Source organism: Tetrao urogallus, assembly GCF_951394365.1.
Source record: "Tetrao urogallus genome assembly, chromosome: 3".
NCBI lineage: Eukaryota > Metazoa > Chordata > Aves > Galliformes > Phasianidae > Tetrao > Tetrao urogallus.
The window spans coordinates 81,893,293-81,915,469 of NC_136815.1; the positions used below are offsets into that span (position 1 = coordinate 81,893,293).

General features: G+C 43.8%; 1 protein-coding gene across 2 annotated transcripts in view; it reads left to right on the forward strand.

Moving 5' to 3' along the window:
* Nucleotides 1-22,177, forward strand: part of RREB1 (ras responsive element binding protein 1) — a gene marked incomplete at both ends in the record, with an annotated part of 119,271 nt that overhangs the window by 56,560 nt on the left and 40,534 nt on the right. For both annotated transcript variants that reach the window (XM_079533771.1, XM_079533770.1), the window contains 3 exons: nucleotides 205-407; nucleotides 4,904-4,993; nucleotides 6,356-6,519. In XM_079533771.1, the coding sequence (XP_079389897.1) occupies nucleotides 205-407; nucleotides 4,904-4,993; nucleotides 6,356-6,519 (457 nt within the window). The remainder of the gene's footprint in view (nucleotides 1-204; nucleotides 408-4,903; nucleotides 4,994-6,355; nucleotides 6,520-22,177) is intronic.

Below are 22,177 nucleotides of genomic sequence, written 5' to 3' on the forward strand. Positions count from 1 at the left end.
TATACATTCCAATAGGAGAAACTTTCACTAATACAAGAAAATCTTCAGTTATTATGAGCTTTTGTCCATGAAATTAGGCAGTGTGATGTGAGTTGCAGGCAGCTGAAAATACCTTGGGGTTTTGCTTTGGGTTGTGGGTTTTTTTTGTTTAGTTTTTTAGATGACCTAGCAGCTCTTATGTGTGCTTTTTCTTTTTAATTCCAGAGAAGCAGCTGGAAACCTTAAACAGTTACAAGGTGTCACCAAGTTCACCAAACAGTTCGGACGGAGCAGACTTGTCCTCCATTGATGCCATGATGTCAGCAGTAATGAATGTGGGGAAGATAGCTGAAAATGGGGGGACCTCTCAGACTGTCAAATCTCCCTCGAAGTCTCCTGCACCAAATCGGATTGGTAGGAGGAATCAGGTTTGTAAACTCAAGTACAGGGAGATGATGGGAAGTCAAACAGCTGCATGGAAAATGATGTGATTATGTTTCATTGGTGGTTTTGTCTTTTTTTCACTCCATGAGTTTGTCTTGCCTCTGTTATCGCCCCTTTTTGCATGTTTCCTGATGCTCCCCCAGAACTTAACCTTAGAAAACCAGGGATGGAAGGGGTCTGCTTGCTTGGGCTCACATGTCACACAGTGGGCAAGCTGGTCTACCAGATGACACCAGCAGCAGCAAAACGAAAATTGCCACTTCTTTCCTGCTTCATCCATTATCCATGTTCTTGCATTTTCCTGATTTGTTGAGAGGGTCAGTTTGTTCCATTAACCTAGGAGAAAAGTATCTGGAACTGAACTAGTTCAGTGAGGGATGGCCTGGCCAGGGGACTGTGGCTTGGCTCAGTTGTTGAGAGGGTCCCTTCGTGAGGTATTGCTCCTGCAGAAGATCTGAGTGATTAAAGGTTAAAGGTGGTGCTAGAACAAAATGTCCATAAAGGCACTTGGTTCACACAGTTGTACTGTAAGGTGCCCTTATTTGTTGTTGATGAAAATGTGAAGAACTGTTGCAGAATGTTTTGTATAAGTGTTGCGGAGCAAATATATGTAGCTTTTATCAGTTTGGGTTTTTTCCATTTGCCAGTTGATGACTCTGGCTGATAGGTGTATTGATCTGGAGAAGTGATAGAGTCAGTTCAAGCTGTGATTATTGATATCCATGTTTCTCTTTTGCTGAGTTAAGCCCAGCTAATTAAGGTGTTGCAGTACAGCAAGAAACACCCCAAATCCCCGCGTCTGTTTGACTTTAGCACAGAGAATTTGTTAATGAATGAAGATGTAATGGGGGTCAGAAAGGTTGGGAAGTGTGACTCGTGATGGTCCTATAGTATTTTATTAATAACTTGCAGAATGGCTGCCCAGTTGACATACTTATGACTTGTCTTGAATTTTCTTGCTTAAAATGGTTAAAAACCACTAACAATAAATGAACATAGGAATTCTTAATCGAAGAGCGTGGCTGTGTAAAGGCAACTGTGTTGGTGGTGTCACACTGTCTAGCATCTGACTTCAGGGTTTATTTGCTGTGTTCCCTGTTAAGGGCTACCCTGGTTCCTTGATTTCATCGTGTAAAGTAAGACTGGAATTCAGATGAGACTTGGTGGCAGTGCTGTTGCACAGCTGCCCGCTGGAACACCATGTGGCTTGGCTTCAGGAAAGTTTATTAGTGCTAGTGACCTTTATTCCACCTGATGCTTCGATGGGCATTGAATCAAAGGAAGCTTGAGAGTAAATGTGACAGGATTAAGAGGGATTCTTACGGTGTAAAAATAAATAGATTGAAAACACAGTAAATAGCCTATTTGTTATTAGGCTGAAAGATCATTTTTGCCAGAGGGGTAAATGGCTACATCAGCGAGGTATTAGAAGTGAGATGTGAAATAATAAGTGGGTTTAACAACATCTAATACAGTGAATTTCCATTTTCAACATAGCAGCATGAAAGCACTGATTTGTTTCAGTGTTTAACAGTGCACAGATCTCCGATTCTGGTCAGAATGTGCCCCTGATTTTAATTGCAAGGATAGTAACAGGGCTAATTTTCTGGGTCTGATTGCTGTTTCTTGGCAGCAAAACACTTTGCTGTGAACCTTTGTCCTTAGTCTATGGTTCTCTTTATAATGCTAGCTTTATCTTTAGTCTGGTCTACCTATAGTCTAATAAACGTATTCTGTCATCAACCTGCATCCATTTTAACTTCTCGTTTGCTTTGCTCTATAAGAGAATAAAAAAAAAGGTGACAAAGGTGAGCTGGAGAAAAGCAGCCCTTGTGCACAATTCCCAAAGCATTTGCCATCAGCTGAATGCAGAGCTGTCTTGCCAGGTTGACTAAAAAGAGAATAGGTAACAAATTAACTCTTAGTTTTATCTTTCAGTTCAGGAAGCGTGTTTTCCCCACCCTGGCTCCAGTGAGGTGGCTGAGTGCTGTGTCCTACATTTGTGAGTGGAGGTGCTCTTGGAGTAGGGATGCTAATGTATTTTGGCCTGGATCGAGTCAGTCAACAGCGTTCCTCTTGTAGCTAGCCTTGATTTGCTTGAGCTGTGTTACGGTATGCAGCATGTACCCTGGGTGACCACTGGAGAAAGTTTGGGTTTTAGTTAATAATAAACCCCAGATTCAATACTAATCAGCTCTGACAGAGCTATAGTGTGTTTCTGATCTTTGCTTCAAGGTGAACCAGCAATTACTCTATCTGCTGTTAATTTGCTGATGCGAAGAGCAGTTGAGAAAGGCTCTGAAGCCATTGATTGCATCGTGTAGAACTGTGTCACTCATTTAAAGGGGGGGCAAAAAAAAAGTAGTAGGTTGATAATTTCACATAAATACCCTGGGGATTAAACACGATCTAAACTGTCAGCACAGCTGCAGGGATTTTCCTTGCAGCACAGTGTGTTTGTTCTCTGTCCTGAGCCAACTTTAACAGGATTGCAGTATAATTGGAGCTGAACACTGCTCTGCAGACTGGTTGCATGCAGTAAAATTAAAGTTGTATCAGTAAGATGGAATGTGTGTGTGTGAATTGTATGTGTGTGTGGGCACGGGGATAATGTGTTTTAATTTTCTTGGGGTGTTGAGACTTTATAATGGCAGCCTTTCTTATTTGCTTTCTAATGTTTTGTGAGTAACAGGGCATTGGGCCCTGGCCTGTGTGTGTGGCCTGCAATGATTACCTTCGGGATGGAGAGCCTTGCAAGGGAAACAGGAGGGGGGTTGGGATAGCCTAACAGTTGCTGTTTCTGATACTTATAGAAGGGAGGTCACTCGCCGTGTTTACTTGAGGCAAAATGAGAAAATAGCTTTGCATCCACATCCACAAGTCACTGGAGTTAATGGGAAAATATCATGACCCCACTTGTGAAAATGTAATGTTACATTTTAGTCAGGAACTCTCTATAGAGTGTTTCCTCAGATCGTGTTGAGAGGAATATTGCTTCATTAAGTTGAAACTTAGGAAAAAAAAAAAAGTCAACAACAGAACAGCCTTTTCTAACACTGTGTCAGTGTCTTTCCCCTTGAAATGCCACAGGATTGATGACAGAGACCTGGGCCAGTCATTGTCAGCGCCCCACACAAATGCTTGTGTCTGTCTGGAAGTGGTCCTTTCTCAGTTGATAGCTTGTAGGACAGTGAAGGGGAAAAAAATTGTTTAGAAAGAGGAAACAGATAGATATATACAGATCAGCTCCCTCCTGTTTCTGACTAAAGAGCTACTTAGGTTTGGTGGGGTGTTTTTTGCTGTTGTTTGGTTTCTTTTGCTTGTTCTCACTAGTGTTACCTAAAATAGCCAGCAAAGAGATTCAATAGAATGCATCCTTTTAGCATAAATATTATGCTTCCCATCAGTCATGCAGAGATGGTTTTTGTATTCTCATCACCACGAGTTTAGGTAACAAATGGTGAACCTCCAGCTGGTAAAGATGTGCATAGTTCTGCAGAAAACAGAGGTTTCATTTTCAGTGCCAGATCTTCTTGCTTTGAGTCGTGGAGGCTTTGGTTCAGAAGCCACGTCTGGTGCAAATGACCGTATGTCATTCGGTAGCCATCCTTGCAGACAGCTCAGGCAGATGCCTTTGGTTTCTGTGAGAGTGCCATTCCATCCTCGGCTGTGAAAGAGTGGCGGCTTTCCCCAGTGTCTCAAGGGCATACTTAAATCAGACTGAGCAATCCAGGTCGGGGCTATTGCATTGTTTGTACTCATGCTTTGACCGTGGTTACTCCTCACCTGGGTGGAGGATAACGGGGTTCATAATGTGTTCTTTTAGAGTCACGTAGGCTCCCACATTGTCACCTCTTTCTCGTTATGATCTCATCAGATCTTGCAAGCTTAAGAAGGGTTGGGCCTGGCCAGTGTGCCTGGATGGGATGCTTCCAGGAGAAACACAGGATGCTCAAGGAAGTGGTGCTGGTGATTCAGTAAATGCTGCTCTTCCTTCTGAGTCAGAGCTCTGAGAAAAGGGCACTGGCCTAACAACTTGCCATCGAGGTGGGGTGGAAAACCCAAAGTCCTGAAGACTTGTGCTTCCTAAAGATCTTTTTGGAAGATTAGTTGCATTTGCCAGCATATTCTGGCAGGATTCCAGCCTGGGTAATTGCTTTCTGCTCACCTAAATTCCTCCTGGCAGTTTGAGCTGGTTGCAGTAATTGCCTTCACTTCCTGTCCTAAACTGCTACTGCTGAGTATCTGTGCGCTGTTAAAACAGCTGCTGTTCTTCTGTGGTGGTTGAAATGGCCCCTATTTATAAATTCAGAAGTTTTTGAAACTTCCCTGAGGGATCTGCTGGGATGATAAATGCACATACAAGTCGTTCTGTTAGCAGTGGCCTTTTGTACTGGAGATGGCTTGTGCTTTTTCCATCCATAGCAGTAACAGCTTTCCAGTTCTTTAATATCTGATTTCTTTGTTGTTTTCTTCACAGGAAACAAAAGAAGAGAAGTCTTCCTATACCTGTCCTCTGTGTGAAAAGATTTGCACTACACAGCACCAGCTAACTATGCACATTCGTCAGGTACGTAAAGATAGAGCTCTCGATTCCCTATTTTATTGAGTGTCTCAATTGCCAGTGTGCATTTTGCAGTAGTGAAAAGCAATTCCATGTGCAAATCAGAAATGCCTGTATATAACTTTTCACAATTGTTTTGCTTTTATTCAAGCTTTCCCCTGGTATTAATTAAAAAAAACAAACAAACCATCAACCAGGAGGTGGATAATTCTCCTCTCTTTCTCTCCTTTCCTTCCCCTCCCTACTCCCTCAGTGGCTCAAACAAGGATGTGTGTCCTGTTCTGCACAGCTTAAGGTATCCTAAGGATCTGGAAAACCAATTCCATCATGAGGCATAAGTCCTGTTTTGTTGTCCTGTTTGAATACAGTTCCCTTTACTGTTCATACAAATAAGAAGCAGGAAGAAACAACTTTAAAATCATCTTGGTGTTAAAAGCCTCTCTGTCCTTTACACGTACAGCAATTTTGGGAGGCAGAATTTAAAATACCCATTTCAAATGTATGATGCTCTTTATTTTTGTCAGATACAGGCCTCATCTTGCTCCTCTTGAAATATGAAAATGTGTTATGAGGAGCTTTGGCTTTTTCTATGTCAGAAAGTTCTCCTTGGGATGTTAAAGTTGTGGTTCACCACTCTGAGTCCACTAGATACTCATTACTTCCGTTTTCCCTTCTGTGCTGTAACTGTTATTTAATTTTTTTCCTTATTCTCTATTTGATTTTAGTTTGGGTGGGGTTTTTTTGTTTTCTTTTTCTTTTTGTTTTTTTTTGTTTTGTTTTGTTTTTTGGTATGTGAAGAAATGTTCAATTCTCTAAATGCAAGCAAAAACGAGTGCTACATATAACATAGTGGCTGATAGCCATGTTTTCCCTGTAAAACAGAGGCATTTACTTCTGTTTTTCTGTTTTCTTACTACACAGTCACTTTGAAATTAATATCTTTAAAGAGTATTTTTAAGCGTCTTCTGAAATCAAGTTTATAATTACATTCTCTTTCTTCTTTCCCCCTTACCATTTACCCTACCCCAAAGTGCTACATAGCTTAACACATTCCAAGGTCCCACTTGTTGGATCGGTTTTGCTGGGTCCCTTTCTATCCTTTTCTGCTGCACACCCAGTGAAAGTGCAGCGTGTGGTGGGCATTCCAGGCTGCACAAAGCAGCTGCATTAAGGAGTTAAAGCAAAGGGAGGGGATGGAGTTAAGGGGGAGGGCTGTGGGAAAGAACTGGATATGGGGCACACCTTAATATAAGGTATTGTGTCACGTGGCTCTGTGAAGCTACTTTTAAGATGTTTACAGTTCTCTCTGATATTTTACTCACACTGTGTAAGAGTCATTCAATGAAAAAAAATCATTGCTTTCTCTAGCATAACACTGACACTGGAGGGACAGACCATTCCTGCAGCATCTGTGGAAAGTCTCTGAGCTCAGCGAGCTCCCTTGATCGCCACATGCTGGTGCACTCAGGTGAAAGGCCTTATAAATGTTCAGTGTGTGGACAGTCCTTCACCACCAATGGAAACATGCACAGGTGAGTGCTGATCGTGACCCAGGAGTTTGGAAAGCACTACAGGATAGAGGGCTGGGTTTGTTTCCTTGGAAGAGCTTTGAAGCTAACTACAGACCCTTACATGGACTGATCTACAAGTATGGTGTGACACAAACTCACACACACTCTACAACTGCTGGGATGATTATGTTGTGGAAGGGAGCCAAAATTGAGAAAGGGTTTCTGGTTCTCCTCACGTAGTATTCAGTTGTTGTGGATATCCAGAAGTTTTGCTGTTTTGGTTTTATTATTATTATTATTATTTTGAAAACAGGATGGATTTTTCTCTAAGGATAAAAATACATAGCCAAGCTGTAGAGGAACTTCTAATTCTGTAGCTTCTGAGTAGCAGATGCAAATGGTTGTACTGGGGCATCTGTGGTGAATATTAAGCAGTGTAGTATCCAAATGCCACTGTGAAGATGCCTCTTCAGAATAATCAATCTTATTTGTAAATACATACATCACTACTTGCTCTGTAGGCAACTTACTGAACTACAGATTCAGGAAATTATCTGTGACCAGTGTCCAAACATAATTAGTGTCGTTTCCTTCATAGGGATTTAGCAGTATGTCAACAGTTGACAACTAGGGGAACAATGTAAAATCACACAGAATCATAGAATATCCAAACTTGTAGTGGTCCCATAAGGATCATCAAATGCAACTCCTGGCTCCATATGGGACCAAACAGAATTTACCGGTTAGTTACAGTTATTACTAACTGTAACACAGCTCTAGGACAGCCCTATGAAATAAAACTTAATTTTACAGGATGGAGAAAGTATGGATTTGTGTTTAATACTCCAGCAGTGCCTGGAGTGTCCTGGCTGGGGCCATCCCACTGGCTGGTGCCTTCTTGCTCCATAGAAAGGTGCCCCTGTTCCTGATGGGCATTTCTAAAACTGCTCTGGAATTGTAGAATCATTAAATTGGAAAAGACCCCCAAGGCCATCTAGTTCAATCATCCACCCACCACCAATATTGCCCATCAAACCATGCCTCTAAGTACCACACTACACGTTTCCTTTAACACCTCCAGGGATGGTGTCTCCCCTGCTTCTCTGGACTACCTGTTCCAATACCTCACCACTCTTTGTATGGTCCTTCCCCTCTCACATCTTCCAGTTCAGTATTCATTTATTTGCATGGGTGGAGCACCTCAGAACTGATTAAGAGTTTGTGAATTCCCAGGTAGCTTTCGCCCCCATGTCAAAGCATTTACAACCTACAAAAAAATGGAAGATAAGTGGGGGAAAGGAGCGCTGCTTGTAAGTATTGTGATAAGTGATGGTTATAAACTGATTCTGTGTGGGTGGGAAGATACCTTGTTTCACTGATTATTACCAACAGTTTTCCAAGGAGTATGCTATAGGTGGAATGAAAGGAGTTATTTCAGCGAGCAGAGATAATATAATCCTACCCAAAGGAAGCAGTATCTGCTTGCAGCTCTGCCTCTTTCTGGATCTTATTGACAGCTTAAGCAGTCCCATGGAAATGGAGAAATAGGAATGTGTGCAATTTTCTATCTCTGTGTTCATTTAACCTCTACTCAATCAGAATTGAGGAGGGATGGAGAAAGAAACATCAGATGAGAAGAGGAAGACATGAAGATGCTCAGAGGAGATAATGGCTTTGGGCATTGAATAAATCATGTCTGTCTCTACTGAGTCAGTTGTGAGCCACGTTTTCCAAATTGGATCATTCCTCAGGAAGGCAGGGCAGCTTCTGAGTTGTAGCTGGTGCCAGTATTGGCACCAGAGGATGAATTTCAGCACACAGACCCTCATGTTGGACACCATTGTGTCCTGTTCCTCAATAGGCTGCTTGCTGAAGGTTGCAGGGGTTGTTTTAGCTTTTTTCTCATTAGGCATCTCCTCATCCTCTCCAGAAGCAGGGAGACTTCCTGTGGGACTTCACTCCAGGCCTGCCAGATGTTGATGTAGTATCCTTTGCTTATCGAGGTTTCCCTGTATAGCAACTCTTATCGTGCTTTAGCAGTAAATCTGCCAGACTGAGTGACTTGCCCAAAAGAAGTAACTATAGATCAAAACCTTCTGATGACAAGGTTATTCATTTGAAAGTTTTCCTCTTAATGGGGTTTTGCCTGATGTTGCCAGGATAGAGTGCTCTGTTTACTGCCCATGCTAGGAAGAACCTAAATTGTGCAAGGAACAGATTTCTGTTGCAAGCTCTTTCCATCTGACAGGTGTCAGCTCCTGTCTGCTCTGTAGAACTCCTCTTTGTGTAGGCTTACACTGCAGCAGCACGGTGGAACACTGCAAAGTTGCTGAGCTCACTGATGCTGCACCAGGTGTCCCCAGGCCTGTGACAGGAAACATCTTGAGCCTACTGAAACAGGGTAGTTTTGCTAAGGAAGAGTGCTGGTGGGCAGGATGGTGCCAAACCAATTGTTTGCAGCGAATAACCATTTCTTGATGCTGTAACAGGCTGTGCTAGTGAATCCTGATGCCGTAGTGAAAAGCATGAATGTACAAGTAGGCAGATGAGGATAAATACAAAATGAAATGAAATTTGTTATCTGGTACTATGACAAACTCAAAAGGAAGGTGTTGATTTTGCACACTAGGTACTTCCTTCAGAAACAGGTATTTCTGGTCTAAGATGGTCTGAAGGAAATTATTCCATAGGTACCTCAGGTCTGGCTGTAGCATCGAGTCTCAGTGCTGTGGATGAATGCTTTTCATATCACGTTCAAAACCTTCTGCCTCAGGATTCTGGAGCAAGGGCCTGCTTGCCACATCCTGCCTCGTGGACTGCTTCCAAAGGCCTTGCTGATGGTGGTACCACATCTGTTTGTCTGTGCCAGCTGGCTGGTGGGGCAAGAATGCCAGCTCATCTTTCCCTGCTGATGCACACAATTCTTTTATTCTTTAGTTTCATGTTAGAGTATCCAAATAGTGGCTGATATATGCCCAAACTAACAGAGAACAGGGTTTCTAATGTCCCCCTCCTGAGTCTCACAAAGTGTGAAGTTGGGGAGAGAACTGAATTTAACAGAAAGCTGTGGAAGTTCTGCTAAAGAATCAGCAGAGCTTGAACATTCCCACGTAGTGCTGTTTTTGCACCAGATATGCTCAGTGCTTGGGACTGGAGTGAGGGAGAATGTAGTCTGCTGGGATCTGAATGGGAGCAGAATGTGTCTGCACATCTTGCATATATTCTGTCTTCTCTGTCTTCCCTGTGCCTCATTCTGGCTCTTTCTTAACTGTCCATACTGTCTTTTTAAACTGGACCTTCTAGGTAGGGGTAAAAAATCCATTGGATTTATTTTGTCAAGGGCAGTGCTGTGCCACCAGAGTGCTTACTTCTGTTCTGAGGGGACGAAATTTCGGATCCATTTTTCCACCTCTAGCAGCCAGGCTGTTAGACATTCAGCAGAGCAGAGGAGGAGGGGAAAAAAGTTCCAGATGCTTTTTTGCCGTTAGGAAGTATCAGTGCCACAATCTTCCTAAAAAGTAATTTTTCTCTCCCCTTTATTTATTAAATGGAGGGATTAAAAACCCTCCATAGCTCTAATTTCTTCCTTTTTTTGCATCGCAGCAAGATTCTGTTGCAATACCTAGTTTTTGTCAAGTGAGAACACTGTTTTGTCTGCCTTCTTCTAGCTGTGCTGGGGTGTTGCTTGTGCTCTTTACCTGTTAAATTGATGCTGCCCTTCCTGACTCCCACAATACAAGCAAACACTTCATTTGTAAATGAGTCAGAGCCTCTCACATAAGGTCCAGTTTCTTTTTGTTGTGCTCCTTGGCTCCTTGTCAACAAGTCGAGTTGAATGGGCACTGCAAATAGAGGGGTGGAGAAGGAAGGTTCTCGTGTGCAGCACCATTCAGTAAAAGAGGTTAAAGCCTGCTTCCTTTTCTGACCAGTATGACTCTTGGCCAGGATTTTCAACAAGGAACTGTGAGCTCAGGGCATCTCAGAAAGCTCTCTTATTGCTGCCAGATTGCTCCAGAGTGACCTGAGCCTCCAATGGGGACAGTCACAGTTGGAGAGAGCAAGGATTTCTGGAGAGTGCTCAATGTATAGCGTGAGAAGCTGATTCCCTCATTCCTTTGAATGTGCTGTCAGCCTAGCTGCCTCCATCTCAGTGCTGCTGCTCCCATTTGAGGAGGGTTGTTGCAGTGTGTGATAACTGGGAGATCCATCCATGCTTGGAATCTACACCAGAAGCATGATTTGCTGAGAAGTACAACTGGAGAGGACACTGCCTTTTTTACACAAGTTTCTTTCTGAGCAGAACTAGAAGGGGCAAGCCTTGTAGTGTGAGGGCCTGATGTGGGGCTTGGATGGCTTGTTTTTTGGGACTTTTAGGAATTCAGAGGAAGGGAGATCAGAGTAATCTTGAGTTCTAAATTGCTGTAACTAGAGTGGCACTGTGATCTGTACATAAGAAAATGTGTAGTACAGAGCATGCTAATCCTCACACTTCTCCACCAGAGACACAGACTCTGCAGCTTTGTCTTGGTCACAGTGAATTAAAGCTGGATACTCTCAGATCTCTAGCAGGAGCATAAACTCTTATGGAAAGAAGGTGTGTGTGTATAAAGAGTTTTCTGTGACTCTGAGAAGTCTGGGGATTTCCAAAGAAGTGTCTGAAATCAATAGCTTGCATTTACTGAAGGCTTTCCATCTGTACTATCACTGTAGCTCTCTAAGGAGTTGATCTGTGAATCACGCCAACTCTGAGGAGCTCTTCTGGGTCCTGCTTCTGCTGCCAGATAGGAAGTTGCAAGCTTCTTGTTCTATCTCCACCACTGCATGTCCCCAAAATGTGAACAGATGAGTTAGTCTGCTGATGGGGGTCTTGGTGGTGGTGGTGGTGGTGATTCATAAGCTTTAGCAAGGGGCCTTAAGGTAGAGAAAAGAGTTTGCTTGACTTACTGTGCTGCATTCCAGTAGAACATGCATCTGACTTTAGGGGGAAGAGTGATGCCTCCACTTGCTCCAAATGGGTTTCCTTCAGGGTAGGAGACAACTGCCAACAGCTCTTTTTCTGTTTCTGTAACTAAGGATGGTCTGTACCTATCACTTTAAAATCAGATTTCCATCCCTGCCAGAGACACGTTCTCCACGCAAGTTGGAAACATTAATAGGATGTAAATGCCAGAAGAGAGGTGAGAAATGACCTTCCTGCCAGTTTCCAGTGGGTAGCAATTACAGGCTCCATGGCAAGTTTGAAAAGAGTTAAGGGAAAATGCATGTATTTCAACCACAACTTCCCAAGTTTGGTAAACTAAGCTGCAGTGTCTATGCCTGGTGTTCACCAGGCTGTATGTGTGTGTGATAATGCAAACTGACTGAAGCGTTCTTTATGAAACCAGAATGCCACAGTTATAGACCTTCTTTCTGTCCTTCCTCCCTGCCTGGCAAAATTTTTCATAGTGGCATTTTAGTGACATCTTACTCGTAGGCTGTTTATGTTCTGTCTCAAGAACAGGTCTCCGAGTTTGGAGATTTTTTTTTTTTTTGGCACATGCAAAACACCACATGCAACCACCACATGCAGAAGTCTTTGAAAATCAAATTGGAAGATCTGGATTGCAGAAGCTATGCTTTGAAGCATGCTTACAAAGGGTCCTATCAAAGAAGGTATTTCTTCTTTTAATTAAGAAGACACTTTCTTTCTCAGTCTTGTTCCCCGTGTTACAGAATTTTCCCAAACTGTGTTGTTTTTTTTTTAACATTGTGTCAAGAGAAGAACAGCTGGTTTTGTTATCCATGCATGGTACTGCTCTGCTATTGAAATTTTTGGAACAACACCTCATGTGTATGCACGTGTTGTAGAGTGAGGGTTTTTGGAGAAAAAATGGAAAATGCACATGCTGGAGGGAAACCTGTGAGTGCTGATGTTTTAGTCAGCCTCCTTCACCAGCAAGTAAAGCCTTTAATATACTGATTGGAAGGTGAATATTCCCAGAATAGCACAGGGATTGAGATTCATAAATTTTGATGATTTTCCAGCTCTCTTCAGCAAAGATCTGTGTTTTACAGACAGGCATGCATACAGGCTGCCTGTGACATCCCAAACATCCAATATGCAGAGTGTCTTCAAGATCTGGCTAAATCCATCCTCTCCCTGTGTTCCACCTGTGAATTCTCCTATGTTATTTATGATGCTGGCTTGCTTCCAGTAAGCTGTGTGTGCTTTGTGGGGTGCAGTGCAGTAACAATGCCCAGCTTCAAAGTACAAATAGGATCTCTGCAGTGTAGCACATGCGTGCAGTCTGGCATTTGTTTAATATGGAGATTTTTGGAGGCAGAGTCTAGCCAAATGGGATGATGAACTGTTTTTGTTGTTGTTTTGCTTCTCAGAAGGGAACTGTCTTATTACAGTGTTGTTTGTTTTCTGGTGCACAGATGGCCAATTGGAAATTTGGTGTTAAATTTTTGGTAGCTTTGGGAAATGGGACACATAAAATCTTGAAGCTAAAAGCGAGTGCCTAAGGAACTCACCACGCTGAAAATGACTGACACTTCACATGTGTGAAAAGGCCCTTGTTTATTGTCTTGCACAATGGAAATGTCTCTTTGGTCATCTCCTGAGGAGCTTTTATTTCAGCGCCCTTAAATACGAAGAAGCAGGATGTATTACAGGCTTTCAAATCCATTCCTTACATGTGGGGGATGATTTAACCGCTGTCAGCATGCTAGTAAAAGATAAGCTTCAGCAAATACAAGTGCCCTAATTCTTGAGCAGGGATAACTAACACAAAGGACTAATTGCAGCTTCTAGTAATTGATAACCGGAGCTGTAGAAGGCAAGTGAGATATGATACCTGTTTTAGTTTTCTTTGTGGTTAAAAACTGTTTCTTACATTTTCATTAATACGTTTTGTAAATAAAGGTGGGGAAATGGAGAGAAATGTTTTTGGTCTCTCCTGTCAGCGGGGATGTCCACAGTAAATGTTTGGTACCCTGCTGAGACCTCTGTGTTTTGAAGATTTCAAAAAGGAAGAAAAAGGCCAGGATTTATCAGCAGCAGCGTCTAGCAGTAAGAGTCTGTTTCTCTGTGTCTTTGGTGAGAATGAGAAGGACAATTTATTTTTAATAGTCCAGGCAGAAGCTTTCGTCTGTCTCACTGTTGCTGAGTAGATTGATCATCTTTGTGAAGATTGACATAAACCATTATTTAATTAACACGATGTGTAAATAGGATGCTCCAAAAAAAATAAAAAGTGGATATCTTCAGCTGTAAGCTGACCTAAAGGAGCTCCTGTGTCACAGGACCAGTGTGAGCCGTGAGAGCTGTAAGGAGATGCTGTGATTTCAGGCATGTTAAGCATTGCTTGTAGCCTTGGACAGTATCCCCCTTCAGTTATCATTAAAGACCAGCTAAGGAAGTGAACACAAAAACAGTGATGTTGAGATCTGATTAGAATCAAGCGAAGCAAGGAAGTGCGGAGTTAAGATTTATATGCTAACCTTAATTAGCTCTATTGTTCTTGAGAGCTGAAGCATACACAATGAGGAACATTATACTTGCATCTCCACAGCTCTTCAGTACCTAAACATAAGAAAGAATCCACTGGCTTTTCAGCCCTAGATTTCGTGTGCGCTGCCTTTCATTAATATCTAAATCTGCACTTGTACTTTGTAAGGTGGTGGATTTTTAGGCTTTAGTTTTCTGCAGGCAAAAAGGAGATGCTGCCTTCGGTGGTGAGTTGATGTTTGTGGTGCAAGTGGTGCTTGGAGGGAAGGTGGTCTGACACCAGAGTAATGCCACCCTCTTCACAGGCAGTAACATAAATCTCTGTGTAACAGAGTGCATTCAGCGTAGCTTAGTGCTGCTTTGTTAACCATGTCACAGTTCAAACGAGCACAAACCACTTGACAGATTAGACCCTGGTTGCAGAGCACATGGCTGCACGAGGCCTTGATCTTTCCGCATTAGTACCCTTTTGGGAACATCACCTCCTCCAAAGGTTTAGTATTCTCAGGGATGCTACCTCCTCTTCTCACCTTGAGGAGTTACAGAATAAATAGAAGCTTTAGCTTTGCAAGCACTAGAAAATCCAGGCGGTCTCAGCAACCAGTTAGTCCTTTGCCATAAGCCTGATGGTAACGTGAGGCTTGCAGAGATGTGAGCTCTCAAGGTTAACAAGCAGTGCATTGTCTGGTTGGCTTTTTTTGGAGCAATTCTGTATAGTAAATGCTGGCTGCTGAGAAAGTTTGCTGGGAAAGTTTGTATGTTAAGGTCATCCTTGCTTAGCCTGTTGTGTGTGCACGTTGGAAATACTTGCATCGCTTCCCTAATGAGTGTGTGCTCAGTGTTGTCTGAAAAGACTCCTGGGCCAAGTACAAAGAGGAGGAGGAAAAAGTCAATCTTATACCTTGTTTGTGGTTGCCGTCGTTCCACCTTTAATGTATATCTTCCAGCTTTACCTCTTCTCCCCCCAAGTATCCAACCTGCTCAACCTGTTCTAGCTCTGCATGCTGCAACCAGTACATTGCAGTATGTACCCCCTCTCCAGGTCAGTGGGTTTTTTGCCTTTCTCTTTTTTCCCCTCTTTTAAAAATATGCTGTTCATTCATAGCGGACTGTCAGCACTTGGGGAAACTTCTCTAACTTTAAAAAATGGTCTTAGCCAGGGCCTTCTGCTCATTTTTTAGCTGCAGTGCTCACCTGTGTGATGCACAGCTTTGGCAAAGACATGATCAAGTGCTCATGCCATGCAACAAGTGAACAGCACACAGTGTACAAACACTGCTTCTGCTTTCTTGAAGGCATCAACAAGTGTGCTGCCTTTGTCAGGCTGCTCTTTCAGCTGACGTTTTCTAAATGCTTGCAGTGATTTCTAGTGATTCTTCAACATCAGCTCTCCAGAGCACTTTGTGGAAAGACGTCCCAAAATCCCCACATTCTGCGGTGGTTCCTGCTGATTCCTCTAAAGCAGTGCTAGTCGTGCAGGACTTCTGTTTCCAGCTGCTGTGCTTGTCTAAAGTGGAGCTGTGGAACAAGATGAGAAACCTTTTCCTGGTGCTGTGAGATCACTGCTGGTGAGGAAGGAGGACCACATGTTCAGGAACAGGAGAGGAAATGGGCTAAACACGTGAAGCCTCGTGTGCTGGGGTTCTGCCCTCAGCTCGAGCAGAAGTTTGCACAGCTCGTGCGTGCCCTGATAACCCTCACTTCCTTGCCCCTCGAGTTGCATGGTGATTACTGATACCAGGGTAACGTGGAGACCCTGCTTTCATAAAGATGTGCCTCTGTTATCTGGTGCAGCTTCCTTGTTTGCAGGCTTGCTTGCGGGGGGAGGTATTGAGCTCCATCTGCGCGGTGTCCCCAGCAGTGCTGTGGCCGTCTATTTTTTCCTCCTTCAGCTGTGTGACGCAGCAAGTTGTTCTCTGCTGTGTGGTGCCATCAGGATTGCTCAACAGTGGAGTGTGACAGGGCAGCAACTGCGGGAGGGCTCTGCCTGTTTCTGGGAAGTCACGGAGGCCTCGTTTGCTTGGTTGTTCAAGGGGTGCGGTCTGGGGGGGAAGGCAAGATGTACCTGGGACTTCTCCAACCCTGTTTGCTCTTAGGACAAACCATTTCCTCCTTCTGACATCCCTTTCTGATTTTCTCTCTCTTTTGTTCCCCGATGCTGTTGTTTAATACTGCTCCAATTGTCCTTGCCATCTAATCACACTTGTTTCCTTTCAATGTGTAGTTTAAAACCAACTCTGAAGTTATTAAGTTTTTAGACCATGATAACTAAAGGAGGTGCCTGAAAATCACACGTTTCCAAAAAGATGAGAGAAAACAGTGGTACAAAATGTCCCAGGCCAGGTTTTTGGTACGCTTTTTAAAACCTTATTCCTGCTTAGTTTTACTGTTGTTAATAAACTTTTGTCTCCAAGCTTAAAGAAGCACGGGGGCCTCAGAGGGATCTCGTTTAATACTTATTAAAGGGTTTCTTATGGCTTAGAAGTCTCCATGCGCTATTTGGCAGTGCTGATTTAGGTCTGCTCTGAATTTAATGCAGGCTGCAGGCAGTTGGGTGCAGTGATACTGGGAGGCTCACACTGCATTTCTCGCCTCTTTTGACCTCACTTATGCAAGGTTTGATGTGAAAGGCAGATGGGTGCTTTCTTTTGCTGTCCTTTGGTAAGCTGTGCTTCACAGGCATGTTTTGAATCACTTCCCTGTCACAGCATCATCAGGCAAATATTTGTCTCCCTGTTTTCCTTTGAGGTGTTCTGACAACACTTCTAGTAGAGAACAGGAGTGACTTTGAGCCAGGCTGGGAATGCAGTTGTATCAATCTCAACCTGTTCTGACTTGCTGATTCTGCGTAGCAAGTAGTTGCTTAAATATCTGTGAATACAGCATAATTATTCAGAAATGGTACCTCCCCCCCACATTCTGGATGTGTAGATCGGTATCTTGCCTCTCACACATGCATGCAACTTGCCTTTATTCACAGCAAAGCAAAATTTTATTCTAGGATAAAAATACAAAATGCTTTGTGTGCATGTAGATGTATCGTATATCCTTAGGTATCACGTATTGGCAGCTGCGTGGCGCTGGTTAACTTTGCAGACCATCCTGGTAGCGCTGAAGAAGGATTTCTAGGCTGTCATGTGAACGTAACCACAGGTGCACGCGGGCAGTCTCGGCGCAGCTAAATAATAATGCTCACGTCACCCTAATGATGCTGCCTGCCACCCCGCTGCGAGGCTGGCTCTGCTTTGCCTCATTGCACAAGGGAATAGCTGGCCTAAGACGGCCCAGAAGGCTGCGCGGAGGATGCCGAAGGCACATCAGCGTGGCCTCGTGAGATGCATCAATTCCCAGGGGTGCTGAGGGGAATGCTGCTGTGTGGGGGGGCTCGCGGGGCCCTGCTAGCCCTGATAGACAGGGAGCTCACAAGCGCTGGGGCCTCTGTGGGGATAACGAGCCGTGCCACTGCGCCGCGAGATTGCAGGCCGGTGAGCGCGTGCTGGAGCATCTCCTGCTTGCAGGCGTGCGGCTACAGTGAGTCAGTGCTTCCTGAGCCGATCCTCCCCGGGACCTGCTTGCCCCACCCGGCTCTTTCGACGGAATTGCTTGTGTTGCAAGGGCTCCCTCCCTCAGCGCTGCGGCTGGTCCCTTACCGCACCTTAGCGTTCGCTGCTGGTTGAGAGCAAATTGCTTGGTGGTACTTGAAACCTGTTTTGTGTTGTAAAAAAGCATTTCCCAAATGGTTGAGCTTTCGGTATTGGCGTGTCTTTCGGTTTGCTCTGAAGTGTGCATGCATGTCTGAGGGCTTCTGGGGTCATTTTTGTTGTTTTGAGGATAAAAATAGTGAAGGAGCCAAGAAGAGAAGACAAACACAAACTCATCCAAGTACAAATCGGGTCTGATTTGCAAAATTACCTGCGTCTTTCTGGTTCCTGTGATTACAACTGGCAAGAGCTGAGTGAATTGCTCTCTTAAGTGGCTTCTGTTTGTAATTAGCACTGGAAATACATTGTCGATACAGATTCTCTGCATGTTTTAACAAACAAACAACTGACTAAACTTCTTAACCCAAGGGTATAATGTTACTTTTGACTTAAGTTCCAGTCATGTTCACGAGACACAAAGGAGAGGGTTAGCAGCAGTGTATTAAGTGATTGCTCCTAGAAATGCTGCTGCTCTGCTTTCTGTTTGTCTAGGATTTATTTCTCATGTTTGTCAAATGGCAGAAGCCTTGAAGAGGAGCTCCTGTGTTTTCCTACCCCCCACCCTGGGGGTGTTCAAGGAAAGACTGGATGTTGTGTTGAGGGACATGGTTTAGTGGGAGCTATTGGGAATAGATGGACGGTTGGACTGGATGATCTTTTAGGTCTTTTCCAACCTTGGTGATTCTATGATTCTATGATTCCTACATTTCTAGGCCATTTGGGCTGAAGTGAGATTTGTTAAGCAGAACAAAACAACACTGACAAAGGTGTCATGGCACAGAAATTGCTCAGTAGAGACATCAGTGCAGTTTTGAAGTCTGTCTTCTCTTACTCTCTGAGCCTGAAGAACATCACAGTCTAGTTTTCAACCTGCTTGCGTGCATCCTGCGCTCTTGTTGGTTCTGATACGGTGGCACAAAATTGAAGCTTAGACAAAAGATTTATGTGTATATATATATATATATATATATATATATATACGCATGTTTAAACAAAGATAATTGCTCATCTGTTGAATGATAAATATACTATTCACTGGACATTACTAAAGATATGTTGTTTTGATTCTTCAGGGAGTATTTACTGTTACTTGAAATTAGCAAAGTAAGTGAAAGATCTCAGGGAAGGTAACAATGGAAGAGGTCAAGCAATTATATCAGTTAAACTGTACTTTGGGCATCTGACCAGTTCAGTCTTCCCAGGCTGGCTTGGTGAACTTGAGCAACTCTTTACTCTGGGGGAAAAAAAAAGTAATATTTTAAATAAAAATAGTACTGTATTTTACATAAGGTAAAGCATAGAAGGCATTGGTTCAGTCTCTGAGTGTTTGGATGTCTTTAGATAAGCATCAGGTGTGTGAGAATCATCCTCTAGATTCTGATACCAGACTGCTCAAAAGTCACGAGGGAGATGAGGAACCGCAGTGTGCAACAGTGTGTAGGGTACATCTAGTGGTAAAGTGGAGAAACTCAGAATAATATGTGGGATATGAAGCCAGAACTTGAACTTGATACTGTCAGATGATCGCTCTGGGCTGATAATGCCCAGATTCATTGGCCTCCCCACTGCGTTTTCACAGGAGTGGAGTTGTGAGGGAGGAGGAGGGTGTTTATACATGCACTGGATCCTGTGCTCAAGAATTAATCTTGATTTAGATGCTGGGACTTTCCCAACCGGGCCCCACTGAAATTGCTTACTGCTCCCCTCTGGACACGCTGCTCCTTCTAATCAGACCTACCTGGCATAAACTGCTTGACTGAAAGCCAGCACTGCTTGTGCTGCCGTGGTTAGAAGGGAGAGGCTTTAACTGCGGTCGCTGCTCATAGGCTGCACATCCACCCCTTTGTTCCACACCATCCTTTTGCCTGGGCTTCTGAGGCAGGCAGGCCCTTTCTTTGGGGACGTGGAGCACATCAGCAGCCGTGAAAACTCGGGGTGCAGTGATGGTGTGGTTTTTCTCTCTGTAGACTGAGGTGAGGGGTTCCCACACATGCTGCAGGATGCTTCCTCCCTAGGAGCCAGAGGGGTGCTGATGGGGTTATGTGCATGCAAAGCAGGAGCTCCTGGTTTCATTCGTAATTCAGTGGGACCTGGAGCTGGGAGCAGCTGCGTTGTGCAGTTGCCTCTTTCAGGATGCTTTGACTCCTCATTCTAGCCTTGAGCCAGCCAGTCAAAACCTTCCCACGTTCTGGTTTTGGCATCGGAGCTGTGGGCTGCCCTGTTTTGAGTCTTCCAGAAGGCTTATATGATCAACATGCAAATCCCCTCTGCATTAAGAAAATACAGCAACCCTTTTTGGAGATGCAGTAAAGATTGGGATGTGACCAATAGAAACTGCCTATCGGTTCAGCAGGACACATGCTCTTTTTTTTTCCCCTCACTGTGAGTCACCTCCCTTAGGCACTGATCCAACAGCACCCGAGGGGAAAAAAAGGAGTGAGGCACTTGAGCTCTGCATGTGTTTGTTTTCACAAAAGTCTCTTCTTCAGTGAAAAGTGCTGAAGCATTCACTTGCCACTGTTCTGGTCCAATATTCACCCTTCCAAAGTCATGCTTTGCATTACAGTGTTGGGACAGAGAGTTTTTCTGCCCGTTTGCTTTTTCAGAAGCTTGGGGAATTCTGGTGCAACTGTCATCTTACTCATTCTGTTCACATGACATCGGAGGGAAGAAGAAAGTTGTGGCACAAGAGGGGAAGCGGAAGGTGATTCTCCCAGGGAAGATGAAATGAAACAGAGTGAAGCAGTTGAAAAATAAGATTATTCTGGGCGGGCTGACTGGCACACAGTCACAGCACAGTTGGATCCTCTTGGCTCACCTGTGAAATTCTTTTAGTGAGGGGGAGGGAACAGATCATGAGAACTTTTTCACATACAGCTGTGCTGTGAAAAGCAGAGTGTGTAGTGAGTTATCTGCATTTTTTGCATAGCAGTTCTTAAACGTGCAGAGTTCAGAGGTGAATCAGACCTCGTGTGGAAAAGATACAATTTTCTCTTGCTGTTTCAGGATTATTCTTTGCAAATTTTTCTGGCTCTGTGTCTGAAATGATTCTAAATGAAGTTCTACCACTTCCTCTGAGATAGTATTCAAAGCTAGCTACCTCGTGGTACTGGGCAGTCTGTTTAGCATAAATTTTTCTCCCCATCACTTCATCTTGTGACTCGTAGTAACATTTCAGTGTTCCACCTTCAGTACTGTCCATGTGTGTGCGTGCAGTGTGTGCACGCATGCGTGCCGAGGAGATGGGTGACCGCAGTTGAAGTGCAGTTTTCTGGGCTCCACCCCATCCCGAGCTCGTCTGCTGCTCTTGGGTTGTTCTGCAGGGCGGCTCAGAGCCACAGCTTGTCAATTTAAATTAGAAGAAAAAGCAAAGTTCCGTCAGTCGCGGCTCTGGATCTCTCTTGAGTTGAGGTGGCGGTCACTTCAGTGCTCTGGCAGCTATTACTGTAACACAGGTCTGTGGCTGAATGTGAGCATTTCCATGCATGGCCTTACTTTGCATTCCATTTTCACTTAAAGTGTTGAGCGTTTATCTTTTTTTTTCTTCTAGATTTGATGAGTGTCATATCGTTTTCCTTTATCATTGTAGGTGCTGAAAGCAAGGCTGACTTACAAGCATGGCTTTCGTATTCAAAGTATGCCAGTGTTGTTGGGCCAAAATATGTTGTTGTAGTCACAATGGGAAAATAACTTCTAAGCACAGCTTTGTTCCTGTTCTCCTTGTGTCTTGGCAGGCTAAACAGTGAACATTTTTGATGTTAAGTTGAACATTTTCGATGTTGAGTGTAAGATCCAATCACGGCAAACTCTTCTAAAGGAGGATAAAGGATGAGGCAGCACAAATACTTTCATTAATTCCCGCCATTAATTTTAGTTAGGAAACTTTTAAAGTAAAAGGAGCCTTGGTGAAAGGAGCATTTAACAGAAAGGTTATGGATGTGACTTGGCATCTGCTGCAGTTCAACTGAAGTTGGGTGATAAATGTTTTCTTGAGGCAGAATGACATCCATGTTACAAAGTAAAAGAGAGAGATGAAGATTGTGTCTATCCTTTGTACTGCTTGGCTTTATCTTCCTGCTTATCTTGGGTCGTAGCTCTAGTAATCTTTTTCCTCTCCACCCTTGACTTGATGTAGTGAAACTTGCTTAACCTGTCAAAGGAATAAACCTGCTCCCTGTAACGTGGGCAGGTTGCGACTCTCCTCGAGAACTCTGGAACCTGCTGCTTTAGCTTCAGATTTTTCTTTTTCCTAATGATTGCATGCAGAGAGCTGTCGTGGTGTCTGTGATATCTGACCTACACAGTAAAAGTCAAAGGTGCAGTCAGGGTGTCTTCCTGTTTATAGCTCAATAGCTCAGGCTGCTTCCTTTCAAATATGCAAAACCAAAACACGAAGGGATTACCGCATTCCTTGCTGTGGGTATGGATTCTGCTCCTGCTTTCCGGGCATGGCGAAAGTGTGCATGGCTATGCAGGAAGGAAAACT